General features: G+C 37.6%; 3 protein-coding genes and 1 non-coding gene across 4 annotated transcripts; 1 reads left to right on the top strand and 3 right to left on the bottom strand.

The window, feature by feature from the left end:
* Window positions 1–1,129: 1,129 nt before the first annotated feature.
* On the bottom strand, window positions 1,130–1,879 carry LOC147499780 (protein FAR-RED IMPAIRED RESPONSE 1-like). The gene has a single exon (XM_086563532.1). The coding sequence runs from the start codon at window positions 1,877–1,879 to the stop codon at window positions 1,130–1,132; it is 750 nt and encodes a 249-aa protein (XP_086419658.1).
* Window positions 1,880–19,895: 18,016 nt separating this feature from the next.
* On the bottom strand, window positions 19,896–19,977 carry TRNAS-GCU (transfer RNA serine (anticodon GCU)). The gene has a single exon. It is a non-coding gene; the product is annotated as a tRNA-Ser (tRNA).
* Window positions 19,978–20,013: 36 nt separating this feature from the next.
* On the bottom strand, window positions 20,014–21,347 carry LOC147499778 (non-specific lipid transfer protein GPI-anchored 16-like). Its single transcript, XM_086561554.1, has 4 exons — window positions 20,928–21,347; window positions 20,809–20,835; window positions 20,558–20,623; window positions 20,014–20,341 (listed from the first exon to the last, which is right to left on the bottom strand). Exons 1-4 carry the CDS (start codon window positions 21,265–21,267, stop codon window positions 20,151–20,153), a joined length of 624 nt encoding a protein of 207 aa, XP_086417680.1. The 5' UTR covers window positions 21,268–21,347; the 3' UTR covers window positions 20,014–20,150.
* Window positions 21,348–22,431: 1,084 nt separating this feature from the next.
* LOC147499777 (non-specific lipid transfer protein GPI-anchored 26-like) lies at window positions 22,432–23,499 on the top strand. The gene is made up of 3 exons (XM_086561555.1): window positions 22,432–22,866; window positions 23,000–23,059; window positions 23,202–23,499. The coding sequence occupies exons 1-3, from the start codon at window positions 22,536–22,538 to the stop codon at window positions 23,318–23,320; spliced, it is 510 nt and encodes a 169-aa protein (XP_086417681.1). The 5' UTR covers window positions 22,432–22,535; the 3' UTR covers window positions 23,321–23,499.
* Window positions 23,500–24,096: the final 597 nt, after the last annotated feature.

Below are 24,096 nucleotides of genomic sequence, written 5' to 3'. Positions count from 1 at the left end.
GTCACAAAGAAACACACTTTATGAACACTCTCATGACTTAAACTCAAAAGGGTATCTCAAAACCTTATAAAATTCTCAAAAATCACAAATTCTGGATAAATAAACAAACTTTATAAACCGAGCACATATATTCAAAGGTGTACTCTTAACAAGCAATTCGACTTTCTTAACTTGTCATAATAATTGAATTGTCGAGTTATATGCATCTCTTCTACTAAGTCATATATACTTTCTTCTCTAGTCAATTTTCAAGTTAAATTACTGCTACTAAGTTATATGCATCTCGCTACTAGGTTTCAAGTGTCGAGTTATATGCATCTCTGCTACTAAGTCCCTACATTATAGTCCAGGACTTGCAATAATCAAATTTGGCAGAGAGTGATTTGAAACTTCTATCAATCTACTACTATAGAGTGATTTCAAACATACTTCTATCAACCAAAAAGGATACTACTAGCTATATGATCCTCATTATTGTCTGATGACCTTCTATAAGAAAATTAAATTATATTCCATAACAAAGACTTGTGTCCATCTTCTGATTGATTTGAAGAAATATATGGAGTGGTAATGAAGCTGGATACATGTGGAAAAAAAAGACCAACTCAGCACCCTTTTTTTTTTATATAATTTAAGAAATTTAAGAAATACAAGTGTTGGTTTGGTGTGAAGTTGGATACAAGTTTGGAATCAACAGTTGCTTGTTACTTGCAAATTAATGCAACAACACAAAATAGAACAACTACAGTGTTACCTGCTACTACAGAACAACACTACTACAGAAGAACTACTACTACAGAAGAACTACAGAACAACACTACTACAGAAGAACAAATTAATGCAACAACACAGAACAAATTAATGCAACAACACAAATTAATGCAAGAACACAAAACAGAACAACACTACTACAGAAGAACTACTATTACTACTACTACTACTGCCCATTTTCCTTCTTTGTTTTTTCTTTCATTTATAATTATGGACCCTTATTATTATTATTGTGAAAATAAATTAGTCAGTTCAACAGCTCAACACCAGTATCAATGAAAGAGAGTTTAGGGTAACTTACAGGCTTGGGCCAGTCTCTTGGATCTTCCATTGGCTTGATGTGTCCCTTGTAAGCCATTCAATATGTAGACACCCAGAAGTAGGAACTGCAATACTCTCTCCAATCAGCTCTCATTTTGTATAAAATAACTACTACATGCACACAAACAATCCTAGAGAGTTGCCATCTCCTACAACTGCACTCTTGATTTACTATGTTCACAGTGTATCTATAATCAGACTTGACATCCCTGATACAATACAGACTGCTATTACTTGCTTCCAAATCCCAGTTAGGAATGTCTTCTATCATCTTCTCTATTTTCTTCACAACTGCAGGAACTAACCCATTTATATCCCATTCTTCTACCTTCTCTCTCCTCTTATACAAAAAGGACATCAACAATGTATGATACTTATCTAAGAAAGGAACAATGGGCATATCCCTCAAGTCCAAAATCCAGTTGTTAAATGATTCAGAAAAATTGTTTGTGATGTGATCACATTTTGTATAATCATCAAAGTATGCCCTTGCCCAACTCTCCACTTTCTCTCTCATAAGCCAGGCCCTAGCTTCTGGACATTCAACTTCTAGTTGAGCCATACACCTATCAAAATTAGTTATCTTATAACATTTTGCAGCACCCCAGACTAGCAACTCCAAATGTTTTGCCTTGAAAACTTTCTTAAAGTTTTTGTACATATGCCTAAAGCAAAACCTGTGGGGATTGTTAGGGAACACACTTGACACAGCTTCAATTAATCCCTTTTGTCTATCAGACACAAATGTCAACTTGTACATATGACAATCTAATCCATTCCTTTTCATTGTTTGTTAAAAATTAGTCCAACTCTCTTTCCCCTCAGATCTTGTGATATAGACTGCTATAGGAAACAAACCATTGTTCCCATCCAATGCTACCATGCTTAGACATTGTCCTCCATACTTACTCTTCAGAAAACACCCATCTAATCCAATAATGGGTTTACAAGCAGTCAAGAATCCTGACAAAGAAGCAGTAAAACACACACATACATCTTCAAACTGCAAGGTTTGATCATTTCTAGAACAAAAAGCAATTGACCCTGGATTACTTCTCATTATCTGATAAAAAATGGAGTACACACAATATATAAGTAACAATAACAATATATAAGTAACAATAACAATGCATAAGTAACACACATATAGAAAACAAACAATATATAAACACATAAGCAACATTTAGGGTTTACCTGATCACATAACACAGGTACTAGTTTGTAACTCTCTGCAAAATCTCCATGAATCTGTTGCAAGCATCTAATTCTTGCACTCCATCCAGTCCAATAAGAGATTGCCACATGCTGCTTCTGCCTAATGTCATCAATGATGTTTTGTGGAGTACAAGTTGTCACACCCCGAATTTCGACAAAATTCGGAAAAAACAATATTTGTTCCTGACTCCTCGATCTTCGAGGTGTGACGCACTCTCAACTCCCAAAAACCCATAAACAGTTTAAATATGCTGATAATTAAAAACCAATAAAAATTTTTACTTAAACAAAAGTCCTCTTCATTACAAAAATTAACAAATGAAAATGCAAATAACCTTATCTCAACTGAAAATCTATATCACCTCAAAGGAAAACAAAACCTATCTTGAAATGTGACGCTAACGCAAACCACAAGCAGCAACCAATCTTCTTCCACACTAAACCTGTCAAGACTTATAAACTATGTTCATTTAATGAGCACACCCAATAAGCAAATATGCAAATCGGGTCAGCATTATAAAAATGCTGGTGTGAGTAGCTCTAAAATATAATATATACTTATACATATATATACACACTAAATAAGGTAGTTAGTTCCTCCACCGAGGCGCCTTAACTTCCAACAATTAATACGACATTCTTAACTACACTAAGTAAGGCAGGTAGTTCCTCCACTGAAGCGCCTTAACTTTCCACTAACCACACAACAAACCATACGCATAATAAAAAGGCATTTAGTTCCTCCACGAGGCGCCTTAGGTTCTAACTAAACTATAACCAGCCAAGCATATACAATCATCTATCTAAAGATATATCATTAATTAACCAACATATTACCATAATTATATTAATTAAGGCTTTCTTTGTGTGTCCCTAAAATCACGTCGTATCTATGTCTTACCTAGTTTCCCTGGCTACCACAATCGCTTCCCAACGCCGAACATGTACATCCACATGTCTCCCCTTACATAATGAACCACTTTCGTGCGTAACTACCTGGCGGGATGCCGCGACACCAAGTAACCCTCACACACGAAAGCCATTATGCAAGTATCGCCACTATTCGCATAAAATAATATATCGCGTCTCGTTCTATTTTGCGAACGGAATAATCAAGCCACTATTCGGATACGCCAGAAGGGCCATTCAACTTTACTGAAATGCCAGAAGGGCCAATCACATTACTTACGCCAGAAGGGCCATTCAGATTCACTGAAACGCCCGAAGGGCCAAATCACATGAGCTGTGGTAGCTAGGTTCTAGGATTTTCGTTACGTAATTTATTCAAGTGTCATACATCTATGACTCATAATAATTCCACTATATCACGTGCAGGTCAAATACCTTATTGCACTAAGCCACAATATTTAGAAATATCTCAATTATATCTCATAACCACTTTCATTCTTTCACGTGCCAATATATTATTGCACTACGCCACACTCCCGTGGGAAATATCCACAAATACTCTACTAGCATCTCACAGATAAAATAATAGAGTGTCTATACATTTATTTATCTAAAACTATTGCATTTAATATATATATCCCAACATATTATATAACGCCACAATTGCTTCAAATGTATCGCATACATTTTTATAACGTTTTAGGAATGTTATATCTCCTAAAGTTTCTATCTCGTCACGTGTCAAAATATACACAATATCAACGTCAAATCATTTTTAGATAACGACAACCAAATTTATACAAGCTTCCACAGCATTTTAGCATTTGATTTGTCCATACAATTTATAACATAAAACGTAGCACAATTAAACAGTCCACAGTCCACAATCAAATCCCAATACTAAAGTCCATAAATCTAAGTCCGTATATAATTTAATACTCATAAAAATATTTATATCAAATTCTTATTATCAGAATTCCCCTCTAGTTACGTGCCAATAGTATATTGTACTACTCACGTCAAAACTTAATTAGATAATGACAAACAAGGTTATACAATATCAACAATATTTTATTACTACATTTGTCCATATTCTTAAATATGTGAAAAACTGGAAAAAGTCAACATTCCACAGTCAATGGTCAAAGGTCAAAGTCAACAGTCAACGGTCAAAGGTCAAAGTCAACGGTTAATGGTCAATAGTCAAAGTCAAGGTCAAAATCAACACATCATTGTCAAAGTCAAACTGTCGTTTCCATGTTCGACAGGTTCCAGGGTCATAGCCATGGTTCATGGCTAAGGGCAAAGGTGCATGGCTCATGGGCTCATGACTAAAGTAACAGTTACGGTCATGGTTCGGACCCAACTAGCCAAGCCTATGACTCAACCAAAGATTCAAATAATGTTAGCGAATCCAACATAAAAGCAAATCGAAACCGCCCAACAATAGATTTAGCCCTTGGAAATATCTAAAGGGAGCGGATCCACTTAAAACCAAAATGACCTGATACCACAAAATAAAAGAAAACCGGCCCATGAATACAAAAATTAGAACTGGCCCCATAAAAAACAAACTAATTGGAAAAGGCCCAACCAAAATTAAAAGAAAAGAATCCGGCCCAACCAAACAAAACCCATTTACTTCGGCCCAAGCATTCTAAGTTAATATCCGGCCCAACCAAAAACAGACCTATGGTTTTCGGCCCAAGCCCACCTAAGTTAGAAACTGGAAAAAGAATTGGGTGCACTAGATCGTGACTTCGGTCACCTTCTCCACCAGCGCACCAGCAAGTTCCAGCCACCACCATCTCCGATCGTCCGCCCATTTCAAGCCCACGGTTTTGATCCCCACGACAACCCCTACCACTTTAATGAAAGCTAAAACTCCATTCTTGAATTTAAAATCTTCAACCCAAAACTGGATCTGGAAGCTTCTCACCGCCATTAATGGCTTCTCTCCGAGCTTTGACAACCCTCCTTCGACAACCCCACCCACTACAATCAACTATACACTAGTCTAGATAAAAGCCCCACACTCCAATTAAACAAAAAAAATAGCTCAACCACCGGTTCGGCCACCGCCAGTTCCGATTGCCCACCCAAACACCAATAACCAACATCCAACACATAACCCCCCGACATCAAACAACCCATCATCCGTCCACAACACAACAAAAACCACATTTCCAGTTACATAAAAATGGTACTGGCGATATCTTGGTCCTAGTCTTGGCCGCCATTAATGACCTCTACAGAGCTCCAACAGTTCTATTAAGTATTTCAATGCTTAACTAAATAACTATACTAACATCTAACCAATCCAAAAATTTCATGTGATGACGAGAAAAATAACCCGACATGGGAAAAGCAGAAAACTAAGCGCGAACTAAAACTCTGACAGTAAAGCTTTTGTGAAATAGAGTAAAAATATAACTACTCACCTTAACTAACAGCTCGACAAATCCCTCGTAGTCCGAATCGTCGCGCTCCACCCTCTAGCAATCCAACTTTTATCTCTGCCTCCATTTTTATTTTATTTTTATTCTCCAAGAACCCTATTATCTAGAACAATGTGATTATATACTTGGGTTTGAAACCCAAGCCCAACACAGACTCGGGCCCAGAAACCAGGCCCACATATCCAAATCCAATCCAACAAATATTAAATAAATAAATAAATTAATTAATAAATAGATAAATACGTATTTTAAATACGGGCGTTACACAAGTCTTGTGATGTACCTTCATATGTTCCAACATAACAGTGGCCACCCAAACTACATCAGCCATTCTATTCTTGTAGTCTGTATCAGCAGCACATCTATGTTCATTGTTAAAAGTGCTCAGTCTCATTGTAAAACCATCACTCTTCTTTTTCCTCTAGTAAGCCCTCCAGGGACACCCACTAGCCTCACAGATAGCTAGAATTCTGTATGACTTATTCACAACCATCCTACCCACAAATCTATTCTTAATGCAGTAATCCTTAATCTCCTACCTCAATATTTTGATATTAGGCCACTCCATACCTCTTTCCCACTCATCTTCAACAATGTGTGGCCTAACATCATTGGCCTCAGTTATATACACATCTACGGTCTCACCTTCATAGTTATAGTACTCTGCGGAACTTGGAATCATATACTCAATTCATCTTCGGATGAGTGTGTGCTTTGTGATACTCCTCTTCTTAGTTCAATTCTTCAACATTTGGAGGTGGAGGCTTTCTTTGCTACTTTTTTCTCACAACGGGAACTTCAATACCTTCATCATCATCTAGCTCATCTTCAGATGAGAACATTGTATGTGTTGACATCAAAGGTCCCCACATTAGACCAAAGCGGGTCATCTTCATCAACAATGACACTCTTTCCTTTGACTTTTCTCCCACCCTTTCTCTTCTCGGTTGTCTCTCTCCGGACTTGGCATACTCGGTTGGTTGTCTCTTTCTTTGGTGTGGATCTGCTTCCTTTTCCTTTCCTACCAACTTCTTCTTGCACAACTTTTTTTTCCTTTTGTATTCAAAGCTTCAACTGTGGGGTCTTCAACTTCTACTTCGGTATGGCTTCGGTCATGTCATAAACTTTATTTTCAACATAAACATCACAAGTACCCATCCAGTTGCTAACCAACTGTCTCCACATCTCCAATAAATCAAAGATCGGTCACTACATGAACTACTTTACCACCAACAATGTAAGCCCGGCTTGACCTCTTTCCATGTTGACATCCAACAATAAATCTTTCAAGTCGATTGCATGTCCAACATATTTAGTTTATCACCATCTACATTCATCATCTAAACTTCCTTTTTACTAGTGAAATCTTTTTTTGACGAAGTGTTAACCTTCTCTACGAGGTGTCTTAAAGAAACCCACATAGTGAATCAACAGGTTTCTCACTTCATCATCAGCCATGGTATTTAATGAAGAAGAAAATCACTGTTAAACAACTATTTTAGAAGCAAACAAGTCTAAAAGCATTAATAAATCATGAATTTCAGTTGATTACCTTCAGATCTAAGACAAAGATGATGCCTTGCAGTTGATAACACCTTCAAGTTGATGAGGCTTGCACGGTTCTACTGAATAATGTATATAACTACATCACCTTTGACAAATTCAAATGCCTATAACTTTAAACATATACAGTTCTATAAAAATAATTAAGTGTTGTTGTGATGTTCTAACAAGCACGCTCAAACACTAGATCAGTGATAACTCAAGAATGCTCAAACACTAGATCAGTGATAAATCCTCACAACAATGGAGACAACAATGGAGTTTCTTCCCGCTTAAAAAAAATAGACTTGGCTCTTTATACAAGGTGATTGGACGTAAAACTGCAATTTAGTTTCGATCCATTGGATAGAATGCGCTGGATGACTCCACGTGTCTATCTACTTTGACTGAGAAGTAATTTCTTTGGTAATCTATTATGACCGTTGGATTACTTTCACAGGATGGCGACACGTGTTTCACAGTTCAAACTTTGGTAAATAGTTCGGTGGCAAAAGAGTAATTACAAGATCAGGGGTAGTTGGTGTCTTTTTCTTTGGATCAATTCTGACCTTTGATTTTTTCGTTGGATATCGTGACACGTGTCTAATTTGACCTGGTGTGATGACTCAAAGTCATGGCTAAGGGTAGTTTGGTCTTTTCACTATAGTTGACTTTCGAGATAACAGTCAAGACTTGTTGACTTGGACGGCACGTGAAAATGGGGGAGTGACCCTAATATTTTTGAAAATGGGGGTATCTATCCCTAGTTGGAACTAGTAATGGGGGGTAAGTCTAACTAACCCTATATTTTATTTTATTGTTTTGTACCATAGATCCTCACTCTCATCTTCATTTTATCATGCTATGGAAAATAATCAATTTACAAATAAATCACGAGAAAGAAGTTTCAAATTTGCAGATATGGTTTTGGGTTCAAGTTCAAGTTTTTTTATTTTTGTTTATTTTTTATTGATTGATTCCATTTTTTTTCTCTATATTAGGAATTGGAAATATATTACTTGCAGAATTAGAAAGTTTTTTTTAGGTGAAATTGGGATAAAATGATAATTTCCACCCGACCCGAATGACCCGCCCAAAATCCGCCCCGTAAGCTGACCCAACAGGCCGGGTGATAGTACTAAGACATGACACTTCAACCCGCCCCGCCCCGCCCCATCACTATTTGACCACAGTTGACCCGACCCGCCCCGTATTACACCCCTAGGTGAGAGTAATGTGTGATGTGAAATTTCTATTCTACGATTATACTATGGATTTAAATAACTCTATATTAACTAAACTAATAAAAATATAGATGAATCAAATATGGAGAAAGCTAGAGAGAGATTGAAATCCACTTTTTAAGTTCTTAACATGCTAGCATAGATTTGTATAGAAAACCCTAGTCTAGATATTCTCACACAAGATTAAAATATAAAGGCTAGACCTTTAATGATCTCTAATTACTTTATACTATCTCTAGTCATAAAATAATTAGCATGAGAGAAAGCTTGTTTCCATTCTCACGGCAAACTCATTATTCTCTAGTTTAGGTTAAACTCTTCTTATCTCTAAGTCAAGAAAAACATAAACTTAAAATCCTAAACAACAAATCTATACTAACAAATCAAGTCCTCTCAAAGCTTCATTCAACTCCCTCTAATGGAAGTTTAGATTTGATTCATGGGACTATCATGAACAAAATAATGAAAAGAATACATAATAGAAAGAGAAGCAATTAAATTGAATAATAATTAAGCTTTTATTAAATGGTTCTAATGGAGGCTACAAAGCTAAATCTAAATTAAAACAAGGTAATAGAACTAATTACTTGAATTCTAAAACTAATTAATTGAATGTAAAAAAAACTAGATCTAAAACAAGCTATTCTAACTAATTAATAGAGTCTAACCTAATTTTCTAATCTAGATCTAGGTAATCTTAAGAGTTAAGTCTTCTCCATACAAATGGAGGAGACCAGATCCATTTTTTCGTGCATGGGCTGAGGAGCCATGTTTTGGGCCAGAAAATCGAACCCAAAACCCAATTTCTTCAGTCCACAGAGGTCTTTTCAGTTAGATTTGACTTCCATGGACTTTTCGCCCACTTTTGCTCCTCTGATTGGGTCAAGTCTTAGACCATTGGAAAGCTCTTTCCGACACGGTCGTTTTGACATAAGGTAGGCCCAATTCTGAGGTCTGAGTCCAAAGATACGGCCTTCGGAAGTTTTGCTGACTTTTATGCACTGTTTCTGCCCGCGTTAACTTTGACTTTTCAGCTTTTACCGGGCTTTAAAAAGGCTTTTTCTCCTTGAATCTTGGCCTTTTATCATAGAACTTCTTAGCAACCAATCCTTGCTCCTTTATCTTGTAAAATGGACGCATTTCTGCACATATTCGACTCCAATGCCTGAAATACACAAAAACACGATAACAGTACTAACTCTTACTTATTAATTACATAATTGGTCTAAAGTAATATTATTAAAGGGGTTAAAACTATAATTTTTGGCTTTTATCAGTAGGCAATCTGGAGGAGGAGACATTAGAGAAGGCGCAACTATCCGTGTACAAGGAGGTTGCAATGATATGGATATGATGTAGGAGAATGCAGAAGTGTCTGTGTAGGAAGTCGCAGCGGTTCTTTTGGCATGCTTGGTGGCAAAAATTTTGGTGTTGGGACTAGAAGGGAAACAATGATCAATGACGGAAGTTAAAATGATAACAGAAAAATAAAAATAATAAAAAAACAAATCAGACATTTCTTCCTGCTATACATATATTCTTTGTATGGCGTAATATTTATTTTTTTGCATAATTAAAATGATAACAAATTAGTTCCCTTGAAACATTTTGTTGCTATTATTTTTTACAAAAATATAAAGGTACGGGTAACAGTACACTAGTATACATGATTTTTGTGAATCATATCCAGCAAAAAAATAAATTAAAAATAATAGCAACTGATGGGTTTAGCGACACTTCTTTTACATCTTGGTGGGTTAGATGTCTATTGTGCCACTGATGTCTCTGCCTTTGCTTTTGTTGCCTCTCGTTTTCAGATTTATAAGTTTCATAACCACATTCTTAAGAGTTGTGACCCGGTGCCTATGAGTGAGATTCTTGATGATGCTAATAGTGCATTGCATCTCTGTCTATCTGATTTTAACCTTAATACTCTGACTGTGAATGCTACCGTCCCCTGAAAACCTCAAAAAAATTTGGCGGAAGCTTTCTACGGTAAGATTGTTGTTGGTCTTGAAAGGGATTTTAAGTTATCTACTCGTTAGAAAACAATCATTGGGTGCTTGAAATTGAAACATGCAAAATATTTTTTACTTGTTATTCCGATGGATGGACTTGGACAGCGTATGTCACAGGTGGAGTATTGTGTTATTCTCTGGTATCGTTTTATGATTTCTCTGTAATCTGATGGTGGTTTTTGCTCTGTATGTAAAAAGAGCAAACTAGATACCTTTAGGGACCATACAACACATTGTAGATATTTTCCGGTTTTAAATACCGACATGATCATGTTAGAGACGTTTTATGTGATGCAATTTAGAGGGATGGGGTGCAAGTGAAGAAAGAGGCTCCCATTAACTTTCTCACTTATCCGAATAATGGCAGATCGACACTTCGGCCGGCGGATGTCTTGATTTACAGTTGGTTTGAGGAAAAACATGCATGTGTTGATGTAACAAGCGTCTCTCTGTTAGTAGGGCTGGGGAATGGTGACTTTGAGGTGGGAGAAACAGCTAATAGAGCAGCGACAAGGAAGATAGAGAAGCATGAAAAGGTTTGTGTTAGAAAAATGGATTTGTACAAATCCATTGAGATATGAATTAGTAATTTGTCTCCCAAGTTACCCCACTTAAGATGAAATGAGTTTCACTTGAAACAGTACGTAAAAAGAGGAAAAACCTTTTCGAAAAGGTGCACTGGTTCGAAACAATGCATTATGTTGAAAAGGTGCGACCTTTCAAAATGTGAACTAGTTTGAAATAATGTATTATGCTGAAAAGGTGCGACCTTTCGAAATAGGCACTGGTTCGAAACAGTGCTTTATGCCGAAATAGTGCGTTCTTTCGAAACATGTGACTTTTCAAAGAGGTGCTTAACTTTTTCAAAGAGTCATTGTGATGTTTCGAAAAGGCACTTCTCACCTATAAATAGTGGACGAATTTGGAGAGAACGACACACCAGATCACACATTTATGATCTTTCTCTTCTCCCTCTGTTCTTAGTCAAATAATATTATGTTGTGTTCGCTGATTCTATATAATTGAAGTGCTAGCTTTCTATAGAAGAAATCCGTTCTATCTTGGGAGACAGTTTCCCATCAACCTTCAAGCATCATGAAAGGAAAAGTCTGTCTTAAGGACATAATGTTTCTACACTAGGCTCGGATTTAACAAAGAAATATAAGACACTTACAAGAGTAAGTACATTTAAGTTGTATATTTGGTGATTGGTAAAGAGTAAGTACATTTAAGTTGTATATTCCTAACAACTTAAGACAGATTTCTTTTTCTTTTTCTTCTTTACCAAACAGAATTTGTCTCTGTTTTCTTTTTTGGTTTTAAGGATTAACAAGGTGTATTTCTATTTCAGAAATGACAACACCACCAATTACTACTGTTGTCCCTGTTCCTTCAGTTGTTCCTGTTGCAGTTCCTATTGTTGTTCCCCATTCTGTTCCTCATGGGGAGAAGCTTGAAAAGTTCAATGAAAATGATTTCAAGCACTAGCAACAGAAGATGCTCTTCTATCTGACCACCCTTAACCTTAACTTGGCGAGGTTTCTGTGGGATAAGTCTCCTGGTGTAAGCCTTGATGAAACTGACAAGGAGAAGGTTTTGGCCAAGGATGCTTGGTTTCATGCTGATTTCTTGTGTAGAATTTATGTCCTTAGTGGGTTGGCTGACTCATTATACAATGTGTATTGTGTGTTCAAGACAGCTAAGGAACTTTGGGATTCTTTGGACAAGAAATACAAGAGTGAAGATGCTGGCATGAAAAAATTCATAGTTGGCAGATTTCTTGATTTCAAAATGACAGATTCTAAGACTATCATAAGCCAAGTTCAAGAACTTCAAGTAATCCTACATGATGTTATTGCTAAAGGAATGAGTATGAGTGAATCATTCCAAGTAGCTGCTATGGTGGAGAAGTTACCACCATCTTGGAAGGATTTTAAGAACTATCTCAAGCATAAATGCAAGGAGATGAATCTTGAAGAACTAATCATTCGTCTAAGGATAGAGGAAGGATAACCATCTATCTGAGAAGAAGGGCAAGGATCCCATAGTGGCAAAGGCCAATGTTGTGGAAGGATCAAATGTTAAGGGAAAGAGGAAGCGCCAAGACAAAGCTCAAGGCGAAGAGAGTAGTTCACCTACTAAGTTCAAGGGCAAGTGCTACAACTGTGTGAAGGCTGAACATAAGGCAAGTGAATGTCGCAAGCCAAAGAAGTACAAGAAGCAAAAGACTTAAGCAAATGTGACAATGGACAAGCTTGCTAACAATGTTAATGACATGAACCTATCTCCTGTGGTTTCTGAATGTCTCATGATTGGAAATGAAAGGGAATGGTAGGTGGATACTGGTGCTACTCGCCACATATGCTCCAACAAGTCAATGTTCACCACTTATCATATTGTGGAAAAGGAAGAACAACTCTTTATGGAAAACTCTTCTACATCCAAGGTTGAAGGTAAAGGAAAGGTGGTGAGGTTGACTTATGTGAAGGAACTAACTCTGAATGAAGTTCTCTATGTGCCTGACAAGAATGGCTTTAAGTTAGTCTTTGTTTCTGATAAATTTGTACTAACTAAGAATGATATATTTGTGGGCAAGGGCTATCTAAGTGATGGGCTCTTTAGGATGTCTTGTTTTATTATTGCACCAAAGAGCGTCAATAAAGTTTAATCTTCTGTTTACTTGATTGAGTCTTCACATGTATGGCATGGTAGATTAGGACATGTTAAATATGACACTTTACGTAGATTAATTAATTTGGACTATATACCAAAGATAAAAATAAACCCACACCATAAATGTGAAACTTGTGTAGAATCCAAGTTGACCAGATCATCCTTTCATTCCGTTGAAAGAAGTACTGAACCTTTAGACTTAATACACATAGATATATGTGATCTTAAGTTTGTGCAAACTAGAGGTGGTAAAAAGTATTTCATTACTTTTATTGATGATATCACAAGATACTGTTATGTTTACTTGTTAAGAAGTAAAGATGAGGCAACTGAAGTGTTCAAACACTATAAAAATTAAGTTGAAAATCAACTAAGCAAAAAGATTAAGGCTATAAGAAGCGATAGAGGAGGTGAATATGAATAACCTTTTGAAGGTTTCTATTATGAACATGGAATCATTCATCAAACTACGACTCCTTATTCACCTCAATTAAACGGTATTGCAGAGCGCAAAAAACCGAACTCTAAAAGAGATGATGAATGTTATGTTATTAAGTTCTAGTTTACCCCAGAATTTGTGGGGGGAAGCCTTGCTTTCTGCCAATTACATACTTAACAAGATTCCTAACAAGAAGACACTTAAAACACCATACGAATTGTGGAAAGGTCATCAGACTTCCTACGAATTCTTGAAAGTGTGGGGGTGTTTTGCAAAAGTAGAAGTCCCAAAACCTAAGAAGGTAAAGATAGGACCCAAGACTATTGATTGTGTATTCATTGGATATGCAAACAATAGTAGTGTATATCGTTTTCTGGTTCATAAATCAGAGATTCAAGATATTCATGTTAATACGATTATTGAGTCAAGCAATGCTTCATTCTTTGAAAATATATTTCCATATAACATGTGTATAGAGCCAAGTTCAACAAAAAGAACTTTAAATGCTACAACTAGTCACCATCCTACACAAAGAAAAATTGAGGAGGAACCTAGACGTAGCAAAAGATCAAGAACGTCAACGTCTTTTGGACCTAAATTTTTAACATACTTGTTGGGAAATAATCCTCAAACGTTTAAGGAGGCAATGTCATCTTCATAAGCTATTTATTAGAAATAAGCAATAAATAGCAAGATTGAATCCATAATGCAAAATCATACATGGGAATTGGTGGATTTACCACCAGGTTCCAAGACTTTGAGATATAAGTGGATATTCACAAAAAAATTTAAGACTAATGGATGAATCAACAAGTATAAAGCTAAACTTGTGATCAAATGCTTTAGACAAAAGGAAGGATTGGATTATTTTGACACTTACTCACCAGTTACAAAAATAACTTCCATAAGGATGCTAATAGCAATAACATTAATACATGGATTTGAGATACATCAAATGGATGTAAAGACGGTATTATATTCTTGAATGGTGAGTTAGATGAAGAAATATACATGGAACAACCCAAAGGGTTTATTGCTCCTAGACAAGAAATGAAAGTTTGCAAGCTTGTTAAATCCTTATATGGATTCATGCAAACACCTAAGTAATGGCATGAGAAATTTGACAATGTAATGTTGTCAAACGGTTTCAAAATAAATGAGTGTGACAAGTGTGTCTATGTCAAAAGCACTAAAAATGGATGTGTCATTGTTTGTCTCTATGTAGACGATATGCTAATATGGATGTCATAAAATCTACCAAACAAATATTGTCTAATAAGTTTGACATAAAAGATTTAGGTGTCGCTGATGTTATCTTAGGAATTAAGATCTCTAGGATGGAGGATGGACTTGTTCTATCACAATCTCATTACATTGAGAAAACTCTTGAAAAGTTCAAGAAATATAACATCACACCAAAAAGGTAACCAGTTGATGTAAATCTTCATTTAGCCAAAAATATTGGAGATAGCATATCTCAACTAAAGTACTCTCGTATACTTGACAGTTAATGTATGTCATGAACTGTACAAGGCCTGATATAGCATACTCTGTAAGCAAGCTAAGTTGATATACGAGCAATCCTGGCAGAGATCATTGGACTGCCATACTGAGAGTTTTGGGATACTATACTTAGAATTTCGGTATGCACTATACAAGATATCTAGCCGTTCCAGAAGGGTACTGCGATGCTAATTAGATATCTGACACTAAAGACTCAAAGTCCACAAGTGGATATGTCTTTACACTTGGAGGTGCAGCTGTTTTTTGGAAATCCTCAAAACAAACATGCATAGTGAGGTCCACTATGGAATCAGAATTCATAGTATTGGACAAGGCTAGAGAAGAAGTAAAGTGGCTTTGAAATTTCTTAGAGGATATTTCAAACTGAACTAAACTTGTGCCAGCAATGTATATACACTATGACAGCCAATCTGCTATTGGTAGAGCACAGAGTAGCATGTATAACGGGAAGTCTTGACCATCTGTCGTAGACATAACACCGTTTGACAATTGCTCTCAAATGGAGTTATCTCAATCAACTATGTAAGGTCAAAAGATAACATTGTGGATCTGTTTACAAAAGAGCAAGTGGAAAGATTATCAAGGGGAATGGGCTTCAAGCCTTTAAGATAATCACCCAAGAGTCCTCATAATGGAAAAAGCCAACAGTGATATCCAGTTTGAATCACTTGATTAAAAATTTTGTAGCAGGAATGCCTGGAATTTCTATCCCGATTCAAGCAAGAATTAAGGTCTATACCTAGAAGAGAGCATTCAAAGGTTTGGGCTTTAACTATTGTAGGTAGAACTAAAAGGCATAAGGACAAAGTGAAAACCCAAGTAACAATTGGGATGAGAAGAAAGGACTTTGAACTCATTGTTGAACTACTTGAGATGGTATTAATTAGCTAATTAATGTTTAAATACTAATCATCACGCAGCCCTTGTGCTGGTGTTAATACATGTGGCCAACCTTTTCATTTTTTTTGTTTTTGACCAAATTAACCTTGTATGAGCATGACTATGGTGTGAAATTGTGAAACCATGTAGCTAATTTTATCTATTACGAATTGATAATATTGAAGCCTATTAATGTATTAGATAGGATTGGATTATTTGTTAAGCACTTGTTTTGGAATTTAATTTGTCAGACACTACTCAGACCATATACGTTTTGATTATCCATAGAGCAACAACGACATTGCGCAAACTTGTCGTGTACAAAAGGACCATATGTAAAATCGGCTACACTTGGATCAGAATATCACAAGATCACTTACCCACTAACTTTGTACTTTCATGAAGATCACAACAAGAAAACTATGGATCAGTATCAAGAAAACTGTGAGGGAGTAATATTCACATCTAATGAATATTAGACACGTGTCCAGCATAAACAGAAATATCACACCGACATCATGTCAACGTCCTCAAAGCTCGCTTCATAAGCAGCTCGCCTCATGTAGGTGGTCTACTTCAGCTCGCTCCAGGATAACACAGGTCAAACAGAGGATCTCACACAGAACGCCTCGACTTATGACATCATCTTTTATCCATATGCAATTATTACCAAAGGTGTACTTTCACAAACCACTGCCACAAGCTACTAACCACTGCCGCAAGCTACTAACCACATCTACTTATCCCCATCATTACAGAATTCCTACCAAAGCCAACCTAACACTCATCCTTGATCTCAACCATACATCTGTACATGTCAGCACACGTGTCTCACAGATCTTCATACTTAACGACTACAAATACCACCTACATGAACTACGTCAGACCTTATTCTTCTCTCCCCCCAAGATCGAGAGAAGATACGTAGGCAGTTCGCTCATCAATGAACTCGGTCTTATCAATATCCAATCTCCTTCTCCTCTTAATCTTGTATGTAAAGGAGGACCAAAACGCTCCTTTACATTGGCGCCGTCTGTGGTCTCGATTCCTTGAGAACCACTTCATAAATCCTACCACCAAAAAGAAAAATTATCAAGCCCACGAAGCATGGAAAGCCTCGAAGCTCAAGTCCAGAGTTTAGTCGGTCACCTAGGCACAATGAACGGGCACATTACCCTGCTCCAGCGGGAAAAGTCTCCAAATTAACAGTTTTTTGTTCTAATTTCTTTTGGATATTAGTTCGATCTAGTGCAGGTCAATCAAGCTCCAATGCACACTGGGGGCTAGCCACAACCATCTCCGGACTGGGGCTTATTGTTGCCATCTCAATAGGCTCAAATCAGTTATTATGCTCTATACATCTCCAGAATTACTACTGTTAGTTCATACTAACTCTTTGGTGTTAGCTCGTATTTTGTATAGCTCACATTTTGTACAGGTTCTTCAAGCTCCAAACTAGGGGCTAGCCACAGCCATCTCCGAACTGGGGCTAGTCATTGTCATCTCTATAGGCTCAATTCAGTTATTATGATCCATGCATCTCCAAAATTACTACTGTTAGTTCGTACTAACTCTTTGGTGCTAGCTCGCATTTTTACAGGTCAATGAAGCTCCAAAACTGGGGCTAACTATAGTCACGCCAATTCAAGGCTAGCTATTGACGATGATCTCCAAAGCAGGATGCCCACGGACTCACTCGGGTCACAACACCCAGCTGAATATAACGCTCACTCGAGCTCAAACGCTACATAGCGTCACCACTTCTCTCCTGTTGACAATACCCCAGAGGTCGTCTCCGCTCCTATTGTCAAGACCCTAGAGGTCGCCTCCGCTCCTGTTATCAAGACCCCAGAGGTCGCCCCAGCTCATGTTGGCAAGACCCCAGAGGTCGCTTCCGCTCTTGTTGTCAAGACCCCAGAGGTCACACCAACTCCTGTTGCCAAGATCTCCATTCCTCCGGTCGAGAAACAATCACCCGAGACCAGCTCCGCTGAGGTCGCTTCATCTTCTACAGCAGTTTAGCATGAGGAAACCACTCACAGCTTGTTCTCTACAGAACAAAACACTCTCAGGAGTTCAAACGTGCTCAAGCATAAAACGCTCTCCGTGAGCCATACACTTTCTTAAGCTAATACGCTCTTAGTGAGCAGTACGCCCTCAGAGGCTATATACGCTCTTAGTGAGCAAAGACGCCGAGGAGGCTAACTACGCTTCTCGAAGCGTAACGCTCCGGAGCTTATAGGCTCATAGCCTCTCCAAATCTCGCTAAGTTGAGGACCTATACTTCTAGGATCAACTCGCGGAGAACGCCTCGATGAAGCGATGCGCCCGAGGCTAAAACACGCTCTCCGCGAGCAAAACGTTCTGAGGAGCTTACAGGCTCATAGCCTCTCCAAATGTCGCTAAGTTAAGGACCTATACTTCTAGGATCAACTCAATGAGAATGCTCTCCGTGAGCAATACGCTTTCATAAGCTAACACGCTTTCTGTGACCAACACGCTCTCTTGAGTTCACAGGCTCCATAGCCTCTCCAATTCTCGCTAGTTGAGGACCTACATCTCTAGGATCAACTCAGTGAGAACGCTCTCCGAACAGAACGCTTCCACAAGCGCTACAAGGTCCCTTGACCTACGCTCTCCGCGAGAAGAATGCTTCCATAAGCGCTACAAGGTCCCTTGACCTACTGGAGCAACACACTTACATACGCTAGAACGAACACTCGAGCTCTCTAAGGGTCCCTCGACCTACGCTCAACTCAGTGCAAAACGCTCTCTACGAGCCAACCGTTTATTCGAACTAAAAAACTCTCAGGAGTTCCATCGTTCTCCAGCACCATACGCTTTCTGTAGCTCCAAGGCTACTTAACTCTCGCGCACACTCTCAAAAGTTATGCTAAACACGTGCCAATCATGTGTCTGCTTCAATCCACCACCAGTTTGCTATATAATACGGAACGATCTCTCCAGCACGGTGAATATTTCTGTTCACATTCGTTCACCTCCTCACATATGCTAAACACGTGGCACCATTCTTTTCAAAGATATCACTTCTCCGTATAAAGTTTACCCATCGAGAAGGGTCGTATTGAGGGAGTAATATTCACATCTAATGAATATTAGACACGTGTCCAGCATAAATAGAAATACCGCACCGACCTCATGTCAACGTCCTCAAAGCTCGCTTCATAAGCAGCTCGCCTCATGTAGGTGGTCTACTTCAGCTCGCTCCAAGATAACGCAGGTTAAACAGACGATCTCACGCATAACGCCTTGACTTATGACATCATCTCTTATCCATATGCAATTATTACCAAAGGTGTACTTTCACAAACCACTGCCGCAAGCTACTAACCACAGCTACTTATCCCCATCATTACAGAATTTCTACCAAAGCCAACCTAACACTCATCCTTGATCTCAACCATACATCTGTACATGTCAGCACACGTGTCTCACAGATCTTCATACTCAACGACTACAAATACCACCTACATGAACTACGTCAGACCTGATTCTTCTCTCTCCCCAAAATCGAGAGAAAATACGTAAGCAGTTCGCTCATCAATTAACTCGGTCTTATCAATATCCAATCTCCTTCTCCTCTTAATCTTGTATGTAAAGGAGGACCAAAACGCTCCTTTACAAAAACATTTTATTATTTTCTTTAAATTCCGAATGAAACATTAGCAGAATAGCAGAGGATTGATTGGATTAACGAAAATAAAAAAGAAGCAGAGGATTGATCGTCTTAAAGTTACACAGATGGACGTTTTGGTAAATTGGCAATATGAAAGTTGTTAACACTTAAATTGCATCTTAACAAACTTAAATACGTGAAGCGTGAGCAATCTCATCCCAGGTGAAGAAAAATAAATGACGAAAAGAAAAAAAATAAATAAAACGTCGCCTGAGAGATTCGAACTCTCGCGGGGAAACCCCATGTACTTAGCAGGCACACGCCTTAACCACTCGGCCAAAGCGACTTTCGGTTATCGTGTATAAAATAAATGATATAATACTATTCCAAAACATTATCTCATTCAACACTGCCAAACAAACGATGAAACTCACATACATTTCAAACAAATGAAAGATTGCATATAAATGGCACTACTACAAATAAATGAAGTATTAGTACATAGAGAGAAGACACTGCTTAGTTGTAGTTTAGAAACGTAGCGCCCAATACAAGTAGTAGGACTGATGGTAAAGAAGCTGTTGAAACGATTGCAGCTGAATTTGGTACAACAGGCCGAACACCTGGGGATGTTGTCCCTGGTGGTAATAATGATGGAGATCGCACTGAAGGTGTTTGTGGTTCTGATGTTGGTGATACTGGATCAGAGGCTGATTAAACCAAATATGTTAACGAAATTATTAGTATCAAGTATCTGACTAATAATAACATCTACTACTATAAGGTAGGTAGACTTAGGTAACTATAATTTTTTTTTATATTTGTCAAAAAACATATCTCATCAGCAAGATAGTCAGATAGATACTTATGTTTTACTGTTAATTAGCTTATAATTCAAGTGAACCAAACAATAATTGACAAATTACCTCCTGGGCCATCACTAGGAGAAGCTGCACTAGGGAGAGGTGGTAGTGTTCCAAATGAGACAGGAGCTGCCAGAGATCAATTGAAGTAGTCAGGAAAATTAGACAACAGTGCACTATATATTTCATTAGTTATAAATTGTCGTTAACAAGAAAGCAATCCCATGCCGTTGTTGTTGTCTTTTGAAATTGTCAATTAGTTATAATGACTCATAATTTCGAAATAGAAATTTGATCAGCATAGTTTATATTACCTGGAGCTGCAACTGGAGCACCCAAGGCTGCATAAAAAGGGAACATCCAAGTTCATCAGTAATTCAGAAAGATGTCAATTTTCAGATGTCTGACAAAAACAATAGTACGAGAATCATACCTTTGCATTGGAGAGGCACGCTACTACCATTACAAGCACGAGGAAGTGACACTGCTAGTGTTCGATTGATTGGTAACTGGAATGGAACATTTCCAGTGAGTATGAGACATGCACAATCAGTGCTAGCACTCGTAAGCGACTGTAGAGAGTTGCAACAAGCGGGAGTAGGCGAAGTTGTGGTGCCATTAGTAATGAAATTCATGCATGGAGCGAAACTATTGACCATAGATGCTGTGCAAGACGTGCTGCCCTGCCCATAAGCCGGCACAAACAGAACTTCCAGAACCCAGAGTGTTAGTATCATTATGTGCGCAACAAACTTGAAGCTAAATCCCTCCATTGAGAATGTTGAGAATAGTATAAGGAGAGATGGTAAGCTTGAAGCGAAAATCGATTGAAATGTGTTTGTTGTAGTATTGAAATAAGTAGTCAAGAGGAGCTTTTATAGCTAAACTAGATGACTACAAATTGAGCATGAGTAGCTACTGCTCTGGAGGGAGAAAAAAAAATCTGGTAGATTTTGAAGTTCACCAACTTTAACAAACTTATGGTAGAAAGCAGTACTTAATTTCAATGTATAGTGGGACATGTATTAGGTTTTGCAAACCAACTCCTATCTGTTATTAGTGCCAGGTTGCATATATTCTTCTGTTTCATTGACCAACAATGATTCTCTTGGTATTTCATAACACTTCAGCACTAATAAAAATATACAAGGTTTATAGATAGCCATTGGATATTCCAAATATATGTTCTTTTCCTTCCTCTAGGCTTGGAAGCTACCACCAATCATATATGTTAAGGTGCCACAGCTAGCTGTGGTCAATATATGGCTTGATAATAATATGATAAACAGTGTTTTTTAGTTTATTTCTGTAAGCAAAGAGGATTGAGCCATTGAGGAGGCATACCCAATGATATGATGAACCGTACATTCCTTATTTTTTGGGTAAGTAATTAAAGCCAACCTATCTTCTAGTACTGATAATGGAAAGTAAAAACAAAGCTCTGACGAACTCCTCCTCTTAATACATGCTTTTAAAAACAAAGCGTGATTTGGGCTAATGGGCAAGTTAATAGTATATGATCATCACAAAACAAGGACCAGAAAATCAAAATGGGCAAGTGAACAAAACACGTATAGGGGGCATGACTTCCACCTCCTCCTCCCCAAGAAAAAAAGAATAAAAACAAAGCAAGAGGGGGTTTCAGACTTTCAGAATCTGATAAATAAAGCGCAGATATTAATTTTTTTTCCTGATATAAAGTTAAAAAGTACGAAATTTCTACAACAAGAGGTTTATTTCTTAAGTGGCACGTTATGCTAACTTGGATTAATTTCTATGTCGTGTTTGAACATCTAAGTTCTTATTTACTTTCCTATACATTTAGTTGTTTAACTAAAAACCGTTAAAAGAGTAGGAGAAGTTGGCCACCCACATAAAAGCAATTTCATTTGGCTCTTGTTCACTATTCTTCCTTTATAAGCTAAACCTCTTCTCCTCCCTTCCCATCCTAAATCAGTCAAAGCCTTAGATACATTCTCAATCTCATTAACATTAAAACCCATTACTTCTTTCCACAACACTTTACACTATCCAAAATCAAATGGCACTTAAAATGATTGAAATGACTCTGACAGCAATGCTCGTGACTATGCTTATTTACACAGGAGCCGTAGCTCAATCATCGAGTTGTACAACTACAATTATTAGCATGTCGCCGTGCCTCAACTATATTACAGGAAACTCATCCACACCATCTTCTTCTTGTTGCTCGCAGCTTTCGAGTGTAGTTAGATCACAGCCACAGTGTCTCTGCCAAGTCCTCAACAACGGAGGGTCATCACTAGGAGGACTTAACATAAATCAGACTCTGGCTCTGCAACTCCCTAGTGCTTGCAAAGTCCAAACTCCACCTATTAGCCAGTGCAATAATGGTAAGATCTATTTCCGAGGTTTGAAATTAATAAGATCCAGTTTGCCTTCTCATTCTGAAATACAATCTGGCAATATTAGTAGTATGAAACATATTATGTTATAAACATTTTGTATGGTTCACTTGGTAAGCAGCTGCTTCTCCAGCAGACGCTCCAGCAGGTGCATCAGATACTCCATCCGACTCAGTGCCAGGTACGATGTGTTGAAGAATTACTCTGAATTTCTATAATTTACAAAGGATACTACACTTGTCCCTGCAAAGTTCAAACCATTTCCTTCATGGATCAAATATATGTTCATAAACTAAAGTTCGTGTTTATAATCTTGTGTGCAGGAAATGGATCGAAGACTGTCCCAACAACAAATGTGGATTCACCAAACGCAAGTTCTGCCACATTGCCCTCTATTATACTCTTCTTCTGTCTCTTCATTGCATCATACGCTTCAGCCTGATATCTTTCCTTCCTAAATACCTGCAGTAATAATATTGTTGTATTTTGCTTATTCATTTTCTATTATATTCCTTGAATGTCGATGTATTCTAGCTATTTATTCATTGGAGACCTCGTGTGGCCACGTGGGGTATGATGGTTTGTTTTATAGAAATAAATAAAGACTCTTGAGTTCTAATTCTCTTCGTTTCAGAAACGCTTAAACCAGACAGTGGTATTTGTAGGCTTAGTTAAGATCAGCATAATACTTTAGAAGACAGTTAAAGAGGCAGTTGCTTGTAGCTGTGGATAAAATTACAAAAGAATCACCATTTTAATATCAAGGATGAGATATATACCGCTATGGAATATCACTTGGACTGCTGGCGATAATCCTATGGAACGAAAACGTTTCAGTACAGGCAATCAAGTAATATCAATAATCCATAATCAATTTACACAGCAAAAAACACGTTTTTGTTCTTCTGAACCATCAAGGCATCAATCATATTTCGGGAAAAAAAAAAAAAAAAAAAAGTAGCGGGAGATTTAACCCCAATAGAGGACAGAAGGCAGTAGTGTATGATAGTTTTTTTGACACATACCACACGAAATAAGTGTACATCTAAAATGGAAAGGTAACACAAGAAACCAAGTCAGCAAGGTCCAACAGGAGTTCCACAAAGGCGTCCATATTATTCTATAAGAAAAGTTGAGTCACAAATATCAGAGTAAAGGAATACCATCTATGAGCAAGAGATAATAAAGTGCGAGTCCTTACAGCTTAGGGAAGCACGA

The sequence above is a fragment of the Coptis chinensis genome, chromosome 5 (assembly GCF_015680905.1).
Source record: "Coptis chinensis isolate HL-2020 chromosome 5, ASM1568090v1, whole genome shotgun sequence".
Classification (NCBI taxonomy): Eukaryota; Viridiplantae; Streptophyta; class Magnoliopsida; order Ranunculales; family Ranunculaceae; genus Coptis; species Coptis chinensis.
The sequence above is the reverse complement of the archived record's forward strand: the minus strand, read 5'-3'. Positions and strand labels throughout refer to the sequence as shown.

Coding starts and splice junctions, on each gene's coding strand:
- LOC147499780 (XM_086563532.1), bottom strand. CDS start 1,879: ATGAAAAGGAATGGATTAGATTGTCATATGTACAAGTTGACATTTGTG.
- LOC147499777 (XM_086561555.1), top strand. CDS start 22,536: ATGGCACTTAAAATGATTGAAATGACTCTGACAGCAATGCTCGTGACT. Junction 22,867..22,999: donor TATTAGCCAGTGCAATAATG/GTAAGATCTATT, acceptor CTTGGTAAGCAG/CTGCTTCTCCAGCAGACGCT. Junction 23,060..23,201: donor TCCATCCGACTCAGTGCCAG/GTACGATGTGTT, acceptor TCTTGTGTGCAG/GAAATGGATCGAAGACTGTC.
- LOC147499778 (XM_086561554.1), bottom strand. CDS start 21,267: ATGGAGGGATTTAGCTTCAAGTTTGTTGCGCACATAATGATACTAACA. Junction 20,624..20,808: donor TGCTCCAGTTGCAGCTCCAG/GTAATATAAACT, acceptor GATCTCTGGCAG/CTCCTGTCTCATTTGGAACA. Junction 20,342..20,557: donor TCCTAGTGATGGCCCAGGAG/GTAATTTGTCAA, acceptor TGGTTTAATCAG/CCTCTGATCCAGTATCACCA.